Here is a 17,504-nt window from a genome sequence, read left to right as displayed (position 1 = left end):
CAAAAACTCATTCAATTTTATGTGTTACAGGACTTATACTGAGTTCAGTATTGTATAACTGTATTAACTCAACTGTGAACCTAGAAACTTGTACCCACTTGTGAAAGAGATGTACTGTTGCTCTGGTGTATGTTACTGAATATGTTTAATGAAATGCTTCTTCTAATCATGTAGTTATTAAAAAATTTTAAAAATAAATGATTTTTTAAAAAAGTCCTATTTGTTAAATACCTTTTTTTGGATTTAGTTTACTTTCAAAAAAAATTTTTTTTAAAGGGGGGTGTAGCCAGGTATGGCATCACTCAAGCCTTTAATCCCTGCACTCTGGAGGCAGAGGCAGGCAGATCTCTATGAGTTCAAAGCCAGCCTGCTCTACAGTGAGTTCCAGTTCCAGCTGGAGTTACAGGGAGACCCTGTCTCACAAAGACCAAAAAAGGGGAGGAGGGCTGAAGAGATGACTCAGGTGCACTCACATATATGTAGGCAATACACTCATATACATAAAATAAAAATAATAAATATAATACTTAATAGCACTTATTCTCATCATATCTTAAAAATGCCAATTAGAGCAAAGCTCTGAAAATCAGCAGAGTTTAGTACCAGCAGAGATGCAGCAAAATGAACGTATTTCCCATCTGAGCAGCAGACACAGCGCTATGTGGCTCCAGGAACCCTGCATACTTCTGCACCCCACGTCACCAGGTCCTCACCCTTGGACCCCTCCCCAGGGAGCCAAGGTGCTGGAGATGAGAGGTGCTGTGCTCTTCCCAGGCAGACAAGAACCAATGTCTGTTTATCCCAGACAAGGGACCCACCACAGACCAAAGGAATGATTCCACCCAAGTGCAGCTTGGGGAACTGATGCTTTTACTGTGGTAATTCTTACAAGAGCATGACTGAGGGGGTCACTTACAGGAGTGTGGGTGACTCAAATGCAGCTGCATCATCAAGAGCCCACCCTAGCATGGGTGAGGACTCAGGAAAGCTGCCTCTGGGAGCCCCCGCACAGCTTGCAGGCTGTTCCAAGGCAGACTCTCCTCTCCCCAGCAGCTGTTTGCTGCTTGTACCACCTTGGGGAGGGGCCTTGTGAGTGGCAACTTTCTGAGCATCCTGATCTTTAGCTACACAATTGGAGTTATAAGGCTTAATTCCAATGGTAATCAATAACCCATGTGTCCAACGCTGAGGGAACAGTAGTTAAACCAAAAATGAAAATACATAATACGGAATATGCAGTCCTTAAAATATGTTTTGAAGTTTATCAAGTAGTGAGACTGTTTCCATATTACAATGCAGGAAAAACAAAACTTCGTATGGAAGTATAAATAAAACAAGATGATCGAATTAAAAAACAGGCACAGAAATAGGAAGAAACAAAATATGCTATGAAACCATCCTTGGAGGGATGAAGATAGTCTAGAGACACCTGCGCCCCTCCCCTCCACTGTCAGATATTGAGACAATGCCCCCAAGAAATTAGAATTTCCAAGTTGTGCTGAACTCACTATGTAGACCAGGTTGGTCTCAAACTCACAGAGATCCACCTGTCTCTGCCTCCTGAGTGCTGGGATTAAAAGCATGTGCCACCACGCCCAGCTGGTCATGGCGTTTTATCACAGCAACAAAAAGTAATATAAACTGCTTAAAACAGGGATTCCCAAGCTTCTGCTTCACCTTGCCACCAGCCACCAAGATCTGAACAGTCCCTATTTTGTTGCCTATTTAATTTTTTTCCTATAAAAGCTGTACTGCACTGGCCGGGCACAGTGGCACTCGCCTTTAATCCCAGCACTTGGGAGGCAGAGGCAGGTGGATCCCTGTGAGCTCAAGGCCAGCCTGGTCTACGCAGTGAGTTCCAGGCCAGCAGAGACTACAGGGAGACCTTGTCTCAAAAAGACCAAAAAAAGCTGTACTGAGTAGCTTCAGTTGTCAGCTTGACATCTTTGAAGAGGAAACCTCAGCTGGCCTGTGGAGATACCCACTGTAGGTGTTACCATCCCTGGGCTGGTGGTCCCGGGTTGTAAAGGAAAGTAGGCAGAGCACAAGCCAGAGGAACAAGCCAGTAAGCAGCATTTCGCCAAGGTCTGAGCTTCAGCTCCTGCCTCCACGTTCCTCCCCGGAGATCTGGCTCTGAGTTCCTGCTCTGACTTCCCTTTTGTGATAAACTATGACCTAGGAAATGTAAGATAAAATAAATGCTTTCTTCCCCAAGTTGGATTAGTCAGTGTTTTTATCACAGCAACAGAAAGTAACAAGGAGAAAAGCAAAGTTCTAATTCTTCCTTGTTTTATTTCATCCCAATACAATACATGGGATGAAAGATATTTCTGCTTCAGAAAAAAATTCCAGATCCTCACTGGGTGGGAACCTTCTGTGGGAACTGGCAGTGAGCATCTCCATTTGGTAATCAGAACAAAAAGTGCCAAGCCATTTCGTTTTTACTTTTTCCATTAAAAAACAAATGCAAGCTCTTGACCTGATCGGCATCTGCAAGGCAGCTCTTATATAAGTCTGTGGCCAGAGAGTGGGCACGCACGCCCTCTTCTCCCAGGATTCTGCCTGCCTGAGCAGAGTAAACAAAAATCAATTCTTCTTATTGATCCAAAGCACAAAGCCAGGCTCTTCACTCATCATCAGATATACCTCACTGCTGTCTGAACACTGGGTGAGGAAGGCATGAATCCAATGGGAAATCAGGAAGATCCCGGATGGTAGCAACAAAGCGGCCTCCACAGCCCAGAGACCAGGGAAAGATTCCAGAGGAACCACGAAAAGCAGGTGAGGAGGAGGCAAAGGAAAATTAGATGGGAATCTAGGAGCTGCTGCCCGCCCCCACACAACAGATCCCTAGACCTCTGAACATGGAGGCTGGCCTTGGCGGGCTACAGCTAACTCCTCAGCAGCCTCTGGGATACACCATAGCAGTATAGCCCCAGCTGGCCTGGAACTTGCTGTGTAGGCCAGGCTGGCCTCAAACTCACAGAGATCTGCATACCACAGCTCTGCATACCACAGGGCAGAGGGGCACAGATTAGACACAGTGTACCCACAGAGCCCTCTGCATACACCCCAGTAAGCTCTGCACACCACAGAGTAGAGCGGCACAGGCTGGATACAGCATCCCCACAAAGAGAAGGCTAAGTGGTGAGGGCTAAGCCTGGTATTCCTTGGTACATGGGAGCACAGTTTGAACCACTGTGGCTGGAAGACAGTGAGACTGCATCAGAGGTCAGCAGTGCCAAATGGGACAGGCCCTTCCATCCAAGTGGAAGGATCATGGACTTCACTCCTGGTGTGGTTGAAAGCTCTAGAATCATCACGGGGTCTTGAGACAAATTCATACCATAAAGCCCTGCCACCCACAGCCCCACCCCTCACTAACCTTACTTTCTTCTCCCTCTGTATCTGCATCATGGGGCTGAGATCTAGGCTGTCTAAAAGTCTCTCTAAATGCCCTTCCCCTGCCAATTATCTCAATATGCTCCCCCTCTGCCTTCTTCTCTCTTCTCTTCCTTTCAGTTTAAATGTCACCCCCTGTCCTGTGTTGGGTCTACTTGTACCCCCTGCCATATTCCCAGCACCCTGCTCTCCTCCCTCACTGCATAGGCCCATGAAGTAATGTTGACATTCCCATGGGCTGAGAGTGCTGAAAGACATAAAGCACATCTGTCTGCCATGACCCTGAACTTGACCTAGGACTTGATATTTGAATAATAGATGCACAAAACAGATAACAAGAAAACCAGAGTCAGTTTTTCGGAAAGATCATCTAAACTAAAAACCCTTTAGCCAGAGAGAGAGAGAGAGACAGACAGACAGACAACAGACAGACAGAATGAGAATGAATCTAAATCACTAACATTAAAAGCGAAAGAAGAGCCAGGAGGACCAGTCATACAAAGTAAGTTATATCCCAGGCCTGGTTGTGCAGGCCTATGTTAGAACCCCATGTACTCAGGAGGCTGAGGCAAGAGGATCAAAAGTTCAAGGTCAACCTGGGCTACAAAATAGGTTCAAGTCCAGCCTGGGTAACTTAGTGAGATCCCACCTCAAAAAAAAAAAAAAAAAAAAAAAAAAAAAAAAAAAGAAGAAGAAAGAGGTCCCAGGCCATAGCTTAGTGCTGGAGCACATGCCTGATGTGTGGTCCACTTTCAGTATCAGTACCACAGATAACTTAGCAAATAAATCATATACCTCAGATGAAATGGGCAATTTACTGAAAAGTGAGAAATTTTTAAGAATCAACAGACTTGTAATGAGAGATTAAGTTTCTCATGAAATGCCAAATATGATGGCATACTCCCTTAATAACTCCCATAACTCCTTTAATCTTGGGACTTGGGAGGCAGAAGAGGAACTCTGAGTTTAAGGCCAGCCCAATCTACATACTGAGACCCTATCTCAAGGAAAACAGCGTTTCTCATGAAGAAAGCCCTCTGAGCACAGGTCTTCCCTGCAAATTCCATCAAACATTAAAAGAAAAACGAACGCCAGTCAACCACAAACTTCTAGAAATTAAAAGGATAGAGAATACTACCTAAGTCACTCAATTATTAGAGCCATGTCATTCTGTCAGTTCCAGGCCAGATCCCTTATGAATCTAGATGCAGAAATCTCAGCAATACAAGTTTGCTGACCACAGGGACACAGAAAAGGAAAATGGAACATACACAAGTGTGGATGATGGACGGTTCACATTGCAGCCTTCCTAATGTGAACTATTTACACATATACAGCTCTGTGACAGCTTAGAGCGACAGAGAGCAAACTATCCTTAACAACCTATCCTTGGAACCTATCCTTAACAAGGAACTTATCCTTAACAAGGTTCAATGGCTCAGAGACTTTTTAAACTACAAGACACAAACCTGCCTAAAGGAGAAAAGCCAGCTGTGTTCAGGTGACTGGCAAGTCCCATAATGCATGGGGGGGGCAGTTCTTGAAACAGAAAATGCATACTCACATTCTTTAGGACAGGCAGTGCCAACTGCTCAAAAGAAGCCAGGTTCACCACGTACTGCCCTACTCGGCACTCAGGCTTTCCAGGCAGAGGCTGTGACCTGAAAGAAAAGATGCTGTGGTCAACAAATGACTGAGCTGATTTCTGCTCCACTGAGCTGCTGGCTCTCTGCACACACCGTTTCTCTCAGCAAACACCCCCACAAAAAGGTGGTAGTACACAAGGCTAGGCCCACTTGTAACAGAGCCACACTGAGTGTCAGGAGTGCCATGTATGGGCCTCACAGTGGGACCATGACAGCAGAGTCTTACAGTATGACAGTGGCCCTGCAGCTACCAAGGAGCCAATGCACCAGCAACATGAAAAGTGGCGCAGGAGCAGAGCCTTGTTCAAAACCCTGTCATCCTGGCTTCTTGGGAAGCTGAAGCAAGAGGATCCAAAGTTCAAGACCAGCCTCAGGCAGAGTGACTTCAAGGCCAGACTGGGCAATTCAGTAAGACTCTATCTCAAAATAACTAAAAACAGGAATAGGGGAGCACTTTCCTAGCATGTGTGAGGCCAGAAGTTCAATCCCAGTACCACTATAAGTAAGTAATTAAATATGGAACCAGATGCAAAGGATTACAAAGTATGAAAAGCATCCGATTCCAGGACCTAAGTTTTAAGTGTAACAGGACTTTTGTCCCCTCATGTTTCACAGGATGTTGTTTTCCTTCCTAAGAAATGTCTGAAGGTCTGAGATACAGGTTACCTGGCTCTCCTGAGCCTACGTACTCTCAGGCCAGGGGTGGGCAGAGCAGCATGGCTGGGCCCCACAGAAAGCCTCTGAAGCTATCGGCTCTGGTAGAATCAGAGTAGAAAAGCTCCAGGGCTGGGGAGATAGCTCAGTGGGTAAGAGCACTTGCTGTGCAACCATGAGAATCTGAGTTCAAATCCCCAGCACCCATGTAAAAAGTTGGGCGTGGCTGTGTGCACTTGTAACCCCAGTGTTGTAGGGACACTGGCAAAAGAATCGCTGGGGTCTATGACCACCACCTCCAGGTTCAGAGAGAGAGAGACCCTGTCTTAAGGGTCTTAAGTACAAAGTGATAAGAGCATAGCATTTGACATCCTCTTCTAGTCCCTGCACACACATGTGCATACATCACACAACACACACACACACACACAGGCATGCACGCACGCACAGGCACACGAGCAGAAATGCTCCCAAGATGTGGACTGCAAGATGCTAGAGAAACAAGACACTGGTACCCGACTCTGGACAGAGGCCCCCGAGCTCCAGACAGGGTGACCACATCGAATCCTATCCTCCTCCCTCCCTGCCTGACTTCTTGGGTGTAAAACCCATCCACAGGCACCCCGGAAGACTGCAGGATCTCGCTTGCCTTCTGGATTAAGGTTGTTTTTCCAACTCCTGAAAAAGACAAAGAGAAGAGACTTGTCAGGAAGTCTTACCTTGCAGCGCCCACCCAGCATTTCCAACCTCATGAGAGCACTAGCCAGGGAGCATGGCAGGCTGCAATGCTTTGCGGCTATTAACTGCACTGTAATTCTGAATTTGTCAGGTGCCAAGAATTTTCCATTTCCAGTAGATACAAGCACAGTGACAATGGAATGGTGACTTGAAGTATATTTTTAGCACAGTCCTAGGATAATACTGCTTGTCCTTAAGTGTAGTATGCACCTGGAATCTGGCTTCCTTTCCTCCTAGATTTATGTTCCTGTTCTGGTTTAAATCTAAAATGTTCTCCCACAGGCTCGGGTGCCTGATCCATTGGGTCCCAGCTGGTGGTGCTGTTTTGGGAGGTTGTGCCTCTGAAGGAGAAAGCTTGGCTGGCAAGGGTGGGTCATAGGGTGGGGGTCTGAGGGGTCTAGGCCTCTGGGTTTCCAGCCCAGGCTTTCCACTTCCTGGTCAGCACCCTGAGAACCAGGAGGGCCACCAGCTCCTACTGCCAGGGACCAAGCTGCTCCTGTTGCAGGCCTTCACCACCGTGCTGGACTCTGTCCCCTGAACTGAACCATAAGCCAATAGAACTCTTTCTCCCCTGAAGTTGCTTCTCTCAGGTGTTGTCACAGTCCTAAACAGCCCTTCCTTTTGACCCCAACCAGTCCCAAATTGGAGTCCAGACACCTCGGCTCCACATCCCTTCCCTTTGCAGCTTGGCTGCCAACTACTCTAAGGAATCCAAACTCCAGCTCCCAGAGCCACTGCCCCACACAAGAACACAACATCAAACGCTATGGGCACATACTTTGCAAGCCAAGTCCTGGCAATCAAGACAGGGAAGGTGCTAGCAAACCTGTAGCTAAACGCTTCAGATACTACAGGGTCCCAAATCATATATCATACAATCTCATTGGCTATTCTCAGGGTCAAGATTCCTTAAAAGGCAATTCCTGAGCTGGGGACACAGCTCTGTGACAGAGCATTCACCCAGCATCCTTGAAGCTGTAGATTCAGTCCCTACTACAGAGAAAAAAAAAAAAAAAGGTGATTTATTATGTTCATTTAATGTATCTCTCCACCACTTTACTCCAAAATAATGGCCTGGGGTGGCGGGCGCAGCACAGTAGGGATCCAGCCAGCCACAGCGATCCCGTGCTGGCAAGATAACTTCACCAAGTTCTAACCCTCCACTGGGTAGGGAACTGGGGGATCTGTTAACTGCTGACTGTATGAGCTGGACTCCTTTCCTGAAGGGCTCATTAAACCTCCACAACTCTGAGACTCAAAGATGTGTGAACCTGGATGTTCACCGTGGGCTTCTTCATAGCAGCGTAACACTGAAAACAGTCTAAATATCGTGTTGACCAGTGAAGGAATGTTAGCTACGGCACCTACACATAACAGTAGAAAAACACAAAGAATGGTCATACGACCACTAAAAGGAACACTGTTCACTGACATTAATTAGTGTGGAAGAAAGTAATACAAAGTAAAAAAGCAGGTTGAATAATAAATAGAAATACATAGCTTATCATTAAGGGTTTTTTGTTGTTGTCCTCGTTATTTTGACAGGGTCTTATTATGTAGCCCTGACTGGACTGGAATGCACTACGTAGATCAGGCTGGCCTTGAACTCACAGAGATCCACCTGCCCTCTGCCTCCCAAGTGCTGGAATTAAAGTTATGTCACCATACCAGCAAGGGATTTCTTTAAGGCAAAGAATGTGTGTATAGAAGATGACGTTGAGAACAAAACTGAACACAGATGCCTATGCTCATTTCTGTGAAGATTCACGAGACTGCCACTTTCTTCCTTAACCCTTCATTTTTGTTCTTATGCTAAGCAGCGAGCACTCTTATTCTATGGGGGTGGGGCACACACAATGACTACCAAGATGGCTCATTGGGTAAAGGCACCTGTCACCAAGCCTGAGGACCAGAGTTCCAGACCCAGGACACACATGATGGAAGGAGAGAAATGACTCATTTAAGTTGTCCCCTGACCTCCACATGTACACACACACACACACAATGTGTATTTATATTTTGAAAACATAACACAACCTAACAAGCCTATGTTAAGACTTGTACGTTATACAGAGCACAGTAAAGGAATAAACAGGAAGCATGTGGGTGAGACCCCCGTTTGCTTTTTTAGGTCTAGAATTCTCATCAGCTCAGTTTTTCTTCTCTGGTAGCCCTGAGCTGTGTGCACTGGTTAAGTATGACCTAGGATAGTGCATGGTGGTGCACACCTTTAACTCCAGCAGTTGAGAGGCAGAGGCAGGCAGATATCTGTGAGATTGAGGCCAGTCTCCTCTACATACCGAGTTCCAGGCCAGCTGGGGCTACAGAGAGACGCTGTCTCAAAGATAAATGATGCTAGGCTGAAGGAAACAGCAAGGTGACAGCTGCTTGTCACACAGAGTGAGTGTGGCTCTCGTTCTTCCTTAAGGAGATCCTCAAAGGTTCAAGAGCAGGCACTGACCTTGGAAGGGACCACAGGACACACTGGTGGGGAAGTACAAAGTCAAAAAGGAAAGGAGAAGGAAAGACAGTAGAGGAGGTGAAACTGAGGGGTGGGCAGGAAGGGGCAAGCAATAGAACTGCTTTCTGGAGCAAGTCACCACTGTGGCAGCACTGAATCCCACTGGGGAACCCTAGGGAATCGTTTGGGATGCAAGGTGGCTCAGTTATCCAAGAGGAGAGGAAGGGGGAGTTCATCCACTCACCGTCCCCTATTGTGGGGTAAAGTCTAATGTGGGGACAGGGCAAGAACTGGTTGGCTTAGGCAGCCTGGGCTCCAGAATCCTAACGTGACTTACACATGCTGACACCAGTGCCGGAAGTTGCTCAGAGGGCAGCACGGAGGACAAAGGTTCTTTCTTTCCAAAGCCCCTTATCCTGGAAGGTCTGAACGGGTGGAGCGGACTTGGAAAGCCGGAAAAGTTTGGGGCAAAATTGGTGATAAAAAGTAAACTAAGCAATGTTATGTTTGCATAACACGAAAAGGACAGGGGACCCCGCCTCCAAGGCTCGGTTCCCATCAGCCTCGTGTCGAGGCCGAGGCCTGAGGCACGAGTGGCGGAGCGAATGAAATTTGCACACTACCCGCAGTAGGAACACCGGGGCTGGAGGACGGTAGGCGTAGGGGCAGCTGGCAAACGGCTGTGAGACCTGTGTGCAACAAGGTGGAACCCACCAGGGGAACCCCACTAAGACACTAGGGATCCAGCTGCACCCCGATTTCAAATGTGGGACGCACAGGTCACGTTTCCAGCGCGCGGTGCACACCGCCCCCGGCCGCCCTGCTCCTCCCAGCCTCTGTCCGCCCACGTCCGCAGAGCGGAGCCCAAGGCCGCAGACACCGACGGTCGCTGCAGTTTGAGCCCCAAGCGGCGCGGAAATCTCGGCCTTCCCTCCCTCCCGCTCCTGTCCGCAGCCCCTGCCGTCACCTGGCGGCCCGGTGAGGAACACGTGCCGTGCCATGTGCGTGGGGATCACGCCCGTAGCGCGTTCAGGATCCCAGTGGGCGGTCAGGCCCCGCCACTTACGCTACAGACCGGGCCCCCGGAGATTGGAAAAGCCCCGCCCTGCGGCTGCGCTTTCACAGCCTACATGTCCTCTGCGCATGCGCATTCTTTCCTTCCGGTGCAAGTCTGCTGTCGCTGTCTCCATAAGGCTGGAGAGGGGTGCCTAGGTCAGGGTACCTTATGCTTCTGCTTGGGCGCCGGGCTCGTGTGGAGTGTCTGCAAGGATGCATGCATGGGAACCTCAGGTCCCTAATCGTTGCTGCTGACTGGGTTTTGCCCCTGGGATTCCCCGCAAGAGCTGAGATGCCCCCAGGCTGCAGGTCAGCACCTCTGTAGCTGTGAGGGCCACGGACCTTCTTCGAAGGAGCTTGCCTTGCTGAGATTCCGACTGCTTGTACAGTGGACCCAGACATCGCCGTACAGCAGTCAGCTAGGGAGAATTAACCTTGCCCTGATCCCGGCCTCCACCTCCACAGATGAGTTCCTCAGAACAAAGGGGCACGAGGTCCAGTTTTAAAGGCTGGATTTAGATTTTACAGCAACCTGGAAATGGAACGAGTGTCAGGTGAACTCACCTGACAGGCAGAAGGGCCTGAGCAGAGCAGAAACAAGAAGAAAAGGGACTTCTTACTGTGAAGTCCTTCCCCTTCCATTGTTGAAATGGGATGTCTGTTGGACTGGACTCTCCTGCTTTGGTCGGAAAATGGCCTGTTTCAGAGCTCACTTTGATGACCATCCCCCCACTATTAGTGACTGATTCCATCCTGGTCTGTTCTGGACTGCTAGAGGCTAAACAGTAGTTAGGTCTAAAACAGTGGCCTCTCATATACTATTCGACAGGAGCAACTGGTTTGGGGCCTAAGAATCAATACCTCTTTTCAGGAAGTTGTTAATGTCTGCGAGGTTGCTGCTCACTGGTGCAGGCCAGCTGTGCATAGGAAGACCACCTTCCTTTCATACCTCCAAACCCAAGTGTCACCCAACCCACACCCACCGGCAGGCTCTCCTGCAGAAAACAAGCAGATTCCCGTCTCAGCCATGTGAAGTGTGTCCACCAACAAAAGAAGTAGCAGTGGCCCTGGGCCAGGTGTACCTGTAGACCCTTTCAGTCTACCACAGGTGCAGTGGGATTTGTGATCCATCCCATTCCGACCTCTCAAAGAAAGCCATTTCCACCAGTGCTTGCCTTAATTGGCTTGTGCACACACGTGAATCTCCTGGACTCCCTTCAGCAGGGAATCTTACAGCTCAGTTTCCTACTGTTTAAAGAGAAATCACCTAAAAAGATCTATATGCTGCAGCTGTTGCCATCATTTCTGCACCATTCCTAATACTATATTATTATAACGGTATATTACTTATCCCAGTGGGCACTGTGCCATCCCCATCTTGCACCTGCATGCAAATTGAAGTCAGAATGACTGATATAGCAAGGTAAATGCATGGGAGGCTCTAACACAGGAAGAAAAACATGTATGTAGTTGTCTCTTCCATCAAAAATATTAATTTTAAATATGCTGTAATATTTTCCATCACTGACAAGCAGTCTGGAGTTGTGAGGCTCACTGGAAGCTAGTTATTTTCTTTTGATGATCTGCATGGAATTTTGGCATCAGTTTCAGCAGCTCAAGAACATAGAATCCAGATGAAGGAATCAGTGTCTTGAGGAACAGAAAGAAAATCCCTCGGTAGATGGATATCTTCTCCCTCTCTCTCTCATTCTCTCCCTTTGAGGCAGAATCTTGCTGCAGCCCAGGCTGATCTCAGACTTCAGATCGTCCCACCTCAGCCTCCAGAGTGCTGGGATTACAGGCATGCACCACCACACCCAGCTATATGGAGGTCCTTTATCCGTCAAAAACTACTTATTAGGTGATAGCTAAATGGTATTTTCACTAAATGACAGTTCATTCATTGAACCCTTATTTTGTAGTTTCCTCCATGCATGGTTATCAATAATAGCCTAAATTAAATACCTTACTTTTTTTTTTTTTTTTGGTTTTTTTGAGACAGGGTCTCCCTGTAGCCCCAGCTGTCCTGGAACTCACTATGTGGGCCAGGCTGGCCTTGAACTCACAGAGATCCGCCTGCCTCTGCCTCCCAAGTGCTGGAACTAAAGGTGTGCACCACCATTACGTTTAATAGATTATTAACTAAAGAAAGGATAAAAGCAACAAAGTGCCATGTTGAGTGTAACCTCTGGGGTGTGTGTGTGTAACACAGGACACCTCCAGTGTTGTTCCTCAGGAGCCATCTACCTTGTTTTTTAGAGAGAGGGTCTCTCACTGACTTGAAACTTGTCAAATAGACTAGGCTAGCAATGTCTCCCTCCCAATTCTCCTGTCTCTAACTATCCAGGGCTGAGATTACAGGTGCACCACTATGCCTGGTTTTTTATGAGGCTTCTAGAGATCAAACCCAGTACTTGTGCTTACAAAGCCTTAACCAACTGAGCCATCTCCCTAGCCCTCAGTTTTCTTCTAATCAGTGTGCTATGGACTGAATGTGTCCCCCTAATTGATGTAATCTTCCCATATGATGGTATTAAGAGGTGTAGCCACAGGGAGGTGATGGGCTTGGAAGAGTGGAACCTTCATGAATGGGATCAGGAAGTTTCTAAGTTCCCCTAGGTTGCTGCCCACTAGGCTGACTTTCCATCTCCAGCATGCTTGAAAAGCCCCTTCTTACAAAAAGGTTCAAAAGCAGTCTGCTGGCTCTGTCTGCACCATGTGAGCAGAAAAGATAAACATCAGTGCATGATGTGACAAGAAGCTTTAGCCAAGACATGACAACTCTGGTCTCACACTTCCTATCTCCAGAATTATGGGAAATACATGTTTGTTGCTTTAGCTAGTCCCTGGCACCTTGGTATAGTAGCCTACACTGAGACAGAATCAGCTAAGGACAGGTGACTTCCTTCCTCCTCTCCTGGCACCTCTCCTGGTGCACCCTGGTGATAAGACACAGCCCAGTTCACCAGTGAAACAGTGAGTGAGGGCCTCTGCAGTCTCTAGTTCCAGAATCCCTCAAAGTCCGGGAAACGTAGCTCTCCTTTTGCCCCGGACTGTACTAGTTCAAAAGTACAAGTTTCCTTTTTAAGTTCCTCCATTCCTGGCAAACCAACAGAAGCCAAGGGAATTTTCTCCAGTCTCTGTGAAACATGGGGAGTAAGCAGAGGTTATCAGAGGGAAATGCCAGTCCTAGTGGGCTGCAGAGGAGCAAGAGAGGAAGGCCAGAGTCAGCTTTCCTGTGGTTTTGTAGTCCTGTGAGGAAGGACAACCTGCAGCTGTGTGCCTCGGGTTCCTAGTTGCCAGCTCCACTTGGATCCCAGCAGTGGTGATTCTGCTGTTTGTAAATAAGCATGGCATTTTTGATCTAAATGTGCCTCTGCTGAGTGGGACCTGTCTGGAATAAATGTATGACAGCTGATCCACAGAGAGAGTGAGCTGCTTCCTTCCCTGCATCCCTCTCCCTCCGACCTACATCCTTCCTCCTTCCTTCTACATCCCTCTTCCTCCTTCCTACATCACTCCTCTTCCCTCCTCTGCATCCCTCCCCCCTGCATCCCTCTTCCGCCCTCTACATTTCCTCTGCCTCCTTCCCACATCCCTCCTCCCCAATCCCTCTTCCCCCTTCCTCCACCACTCCTCCTCCCTCTACATCCCTCCTCCCCCCACATCCCTCTCCCTCACACCTATATCACTTCTCCTCCCATCTGCATCACTTCTTCCTCTCACAGCCTGCCTGCGTGTCTCCCTCCCTTCCTTCCTCCATTTCTCCATTCCTTCCTCCTTCCCCTTTCTCTGGTCCTCTCAGCCTCCCTCCCTCTCTTCCTCCTATCCTCCCTGTCTTGTTCCTTTCTTTCTCTTGCTTCCTCTCCACATCATCCTCCCCCTTCCCTTTTTCATTTTCTTTCTTCTACCCCCCTCCCTTCCTTTATTTTGTTCCGATATTATGGTAAAAAATAGGGATCAAATACACATTTGAAATAGCTTCTGTCTTCAAAAGCTTAAGCAAATAATAATAATAAAATAATAATAAGGCTGAAGAGCTACCTCAGCAGTTGAGAGCATTGACTGCTCCTGCAGAAGACCTGGGTTCAATTCTCAGTACCCACATGGCATCTAGCAACCATCTGTAACTCCAGTTCTAGGGGTTCTGACACCCTCATCTGACCTCTATGTGCATTGAAAGACATGGGTACACATACACACATGCAGGCAATACACTCACACATCAAATAAAAATAAAGTATTTATTTATTTATTTAATAACCACATAATTAGAAGAAGCATTTCATTGCAGCTTTAATATATTCAATAACAATTTCCAGAGCAAAGATTCATCTCTTTCAATAGTGGCTATAAATTTTTAGGTTCACAGTTGAATTAATACAGTTATACAGTATTGAACTCAATATAAAACCTGTAAGACATAAAATTTAATGAGTTTTTAACCTTTAAAAAAGATCCCCATTTCATTTTAAATATACCTATAGAAAGACTCATTTTTAATGCTAATAACAGATGTTTGCACATGCATCTCTAATCTCTATGTATCTGATTATTACTACTCACAGTCGGTTACACTCGGATTCTTGGCAACTGAATATGGATATAAAGTCGTCAGGTAGATTTCAATGGTAATATTTATCACCTCTACTAATTAACATGAAGTAAGTTTTTATTCTTCCTCCACAAATATAGTTCATTTTTTATTTGTTGATGTTTTGTGTGTATATCATACAGAACATCCCAAACAATCTTATTCATCTATAACTTCCCATAGCCTCCTCCGCCACCACTGGAGCCTATATACTCTGTCAACCCTGTTACTGTCCACTGTGTTGTTGGCGCCCTCAGTCATTCCCCAGTGCTTGTCCATCCACTGAATCTAGTCAGCCTATCTAGAGAGCCTTATTTTAGGAAGACCAGCTGTTCCTCATCTAGCAGCAATCAGTTGTCAATATTCCTTTAGATTGGGGTCTGGTGCCCATTTTCCAAGTTCTATGCTGGACTACTGTCTGGAAGTCTCTTGGGCCACCCTGGCCAACAACTCAAAGGAAGGTATCTCCTGTTTGGCATTGTTTCTTGTTATGTAGCGTTTAGCTATACATATGGACTCTTAAAAAATTATATTGACTGTGGGAGCCTGAGGCCGAGGGCAGGGCAAGATGGCACCTAGAGGAAACAGCTGGGGCATGACCAGACTTGTTTTGAAGAATCACTGATTGGCTCCTGCCATTTCCGTGTATCTTGGCAGTGCGTGATCACTTCGTGAATGCTATGCTGTGCTATGGAGAGGAGACTGCATGCTAAATTGACCTTTAACATGATTGGACACTTGTTTGGGGAGGGGATTTTCCTTCGTGGTTTTTGCCTTCATAAGCCCTGTAACGCCTGCAATAAATGAGTTGTGCTTGACTGACTCCATGTCGCGTCTGATTGTCTCCCAGGGAGGTTGTGGGTGACGGGTGGACAGCTCACCTCCCTTTCCCTGGCTCCTGTGTAGGGGCAGGACCCCTGACATCTGGCACCCAAAGTGGGGTTTGAAGACCACTCGGACCCGCTACGGGAGCTGTTTGCTGGGGCTAATTGGGTGAGTATCGAGGGAAGTGAGACACCAAGACATGGGTAACGCAACGAGCAAGAGTGAGGACCCAGCGCTCATGGCGCTGAGACACATGTTGAGATCCAGGGGTTAGAACAGTCCGATTACTCATCAAAGAAGGTCTGGGAGGCTGCCCTGCTTCTCACTCCCTGGCTGCCCACTGGCAATTTATTCCAATGGGCCTCATTTAATTTTATGTCTTATAGGGTTTATATGGAGTACAATATTGTATTACTGTATTAATTCAACTATAAACCTAAAAATTTACAGCCAATTTTGAAAGAGAAGCATCTTAGCTCTGGAAATTGTTATTGAATATGTCAATGTTGTTGTAATGAACTTCTTCTAAGTATGTGGTTATTAAATAAATAATTTTTAAAAAAAAGAAAAGAAAAGAAATGTGATCCCCCACCAATGGGGGAAAATTATAATGACCTCTTTAATCTTTGGTTATACTTTCCTTTTGGGTGTTTAAGACCCTACAATTGGCCCAGATAAACCAATTTATTTTTACTCTTAAGGCTGTTTGAGGATCTGTTCCTCAGGGGTCACATGGGCTTGGGAGGAGCCCCTGGCTCCTTTCTTTTACCAGTTCCATTTATGTGAAGGTAAGTCATAAGTTCTGCTTGACCATGGCTGGTTTCGCTTGGAAGCATGTGAGGAAATGATTCCTCTGTGTTGACCCTCCTCTTTGTAGACTGGACACTGGTTCAAGTCCATCTGATGGGGTCTCCATGGCCTCCTTGATCAAGAGGACAGGGGACTCACCACAGTTACAGGACATTTTGAGAGATGTTCATAGTCCCCTGGAACTTAACCTTGGAGAGTAAGGAGCAAAAACTGTCCCTTATGTCCCTATGACCAAATTAGTATAGGCCTCAAAGTATGGCTGTTAAACATCCAAGGTTAGTTCCACCAGTCTGGTACTTTTATTTTACCATGTACCATGTAGATAAAGCTTGGGCAAAGACCAAATGTTCTCAGATAAACCTTACAAAGACATATATTATATTCTTTAATCTAGTGGTACGTATAATTTGTCAGTAGGTTGTTGGACAAATATGGTTCCTTCTGGTTTTTTAAAACTAGCTAGGCATTATTTATCTCTTGCATTGTCTAACCCTTCCACCATGGTTTCCCCATTTAAGGTGCCCCCATTTTTCCCATTTCCCCCTTAACAATACCCTTCTCCTATGGTCCCACCTCTCTTGAGCTCCTTCTTTCCCTTTATCCCCTAGGTTCCTTGTATAACCTTCCCTCCCAGCTCCCCTTAAAATAACCCCATTTTTATCCATATCTCCTTTATTAATGCCTGTTTCCTACTGTTCTTCTCTTTCAGATTCTTTTCCTTTACCTCCATGGTTCCCTTTCATTATCCTGTTTCCTGTAGTCATGCCTGGATACATACTCACATATCAGGATTTGGTGCTTGGATCCACATATGAGGGAAAACGTTCATCATTTCTTTTTCTGAGTGGCATTACTTCACTTAGTATATCAGTTTCTTGTTCCATCCATTTACCTGCAAATTTCATGATTTCATCTTTCTTTACTCTTGAATAAAGCTTCATCATATAAATGAACCACATTTTTATTATCCGCTCGTCAGTTGCGGGACACTTAGGTTGCTTCCATCTCTTAGCTATTGTGAAAAGAGCAGCAACAAACATGGATGTACAAGTGTCTCTGCAATAGGATGAGTTCTTTGGGTATATGCCAAAGAGTGGTATAACTGGGTCAAATGGCACGTTCATTTGTAGTTTTTAAAAGTTCTCTACACTGCTTTCCATAGGGGTTGAACAAGTTCACAGTGCCACCAGCGGTGGATGAGCATTCCCCATTCCTTAAAAGTGAGATGAGTTTCTTGCAGACAACAAAAAGATGGGTTTGTTTCTTAATCCATTCAACTAGTCTGTGTCTTTTGACTGATGAATTCAGTCCATTGATA

At 46.5% G+C, this 17,504-nt stretch overlaps 1 protein-coding gene across 1 annotated transcript in view; it reads right to left on the bottom strand.

The window, feature by feature from the left end:
- Nucleotides 1–10,006, bottom strand: part of Ntpcr (nucleoside-triphosphatase, cancer-related) — a 31,551-nt gene extending 21,545 nt beyond the window's left edge. Inside the window, exons 1-3 of the mRNA XM_008845816.3 lie at nucleotides 9,869–10,006; nucleotides 6,218–6,380; nucleotides 4,967–5,063 (exon numbers count right to left, since the gene is read on the bottom strand). Coding sequence (XP_008844038.1) covers nucleotides 4,967–5,063; nucleotides 6,218–6,380; nucleotides 9,869–9,902 — 294 coding nt within the window. The 5' untranslated portion in view covers nucleotides 9,903–10,006. The remainder of the gene's footprint in view (nucleotides 1–4,966; nucleotides 5,064–6,217; nucleotides 6,381–9,868) is intronic.
- Nucleotides 10,007–17,504: the final 7,498 nt, after the last annotated feature.

Source organism: Nannospalax galili, unplaced genomic scaffold (assembly GCF_000622305.1).
Source record: "Nannospalax galili isolate Female #2095 unplaced genomic scaffold, S.galili_v1.0 scaffold702, whole genome shotgun sequence".
In the NCBI taxonomy this organism is placed as follows: Eukaryota; Metazoa; Chordata; class Mammalia; order Rodentia; family Spalacidae; genus Nannospalax; species Nannospalax galili.
The sequence above is the reverse complement of the archived record's forward strand: the minus strand, read 5'-3'. Positions and strand labels throughout refer to the sequence as shown.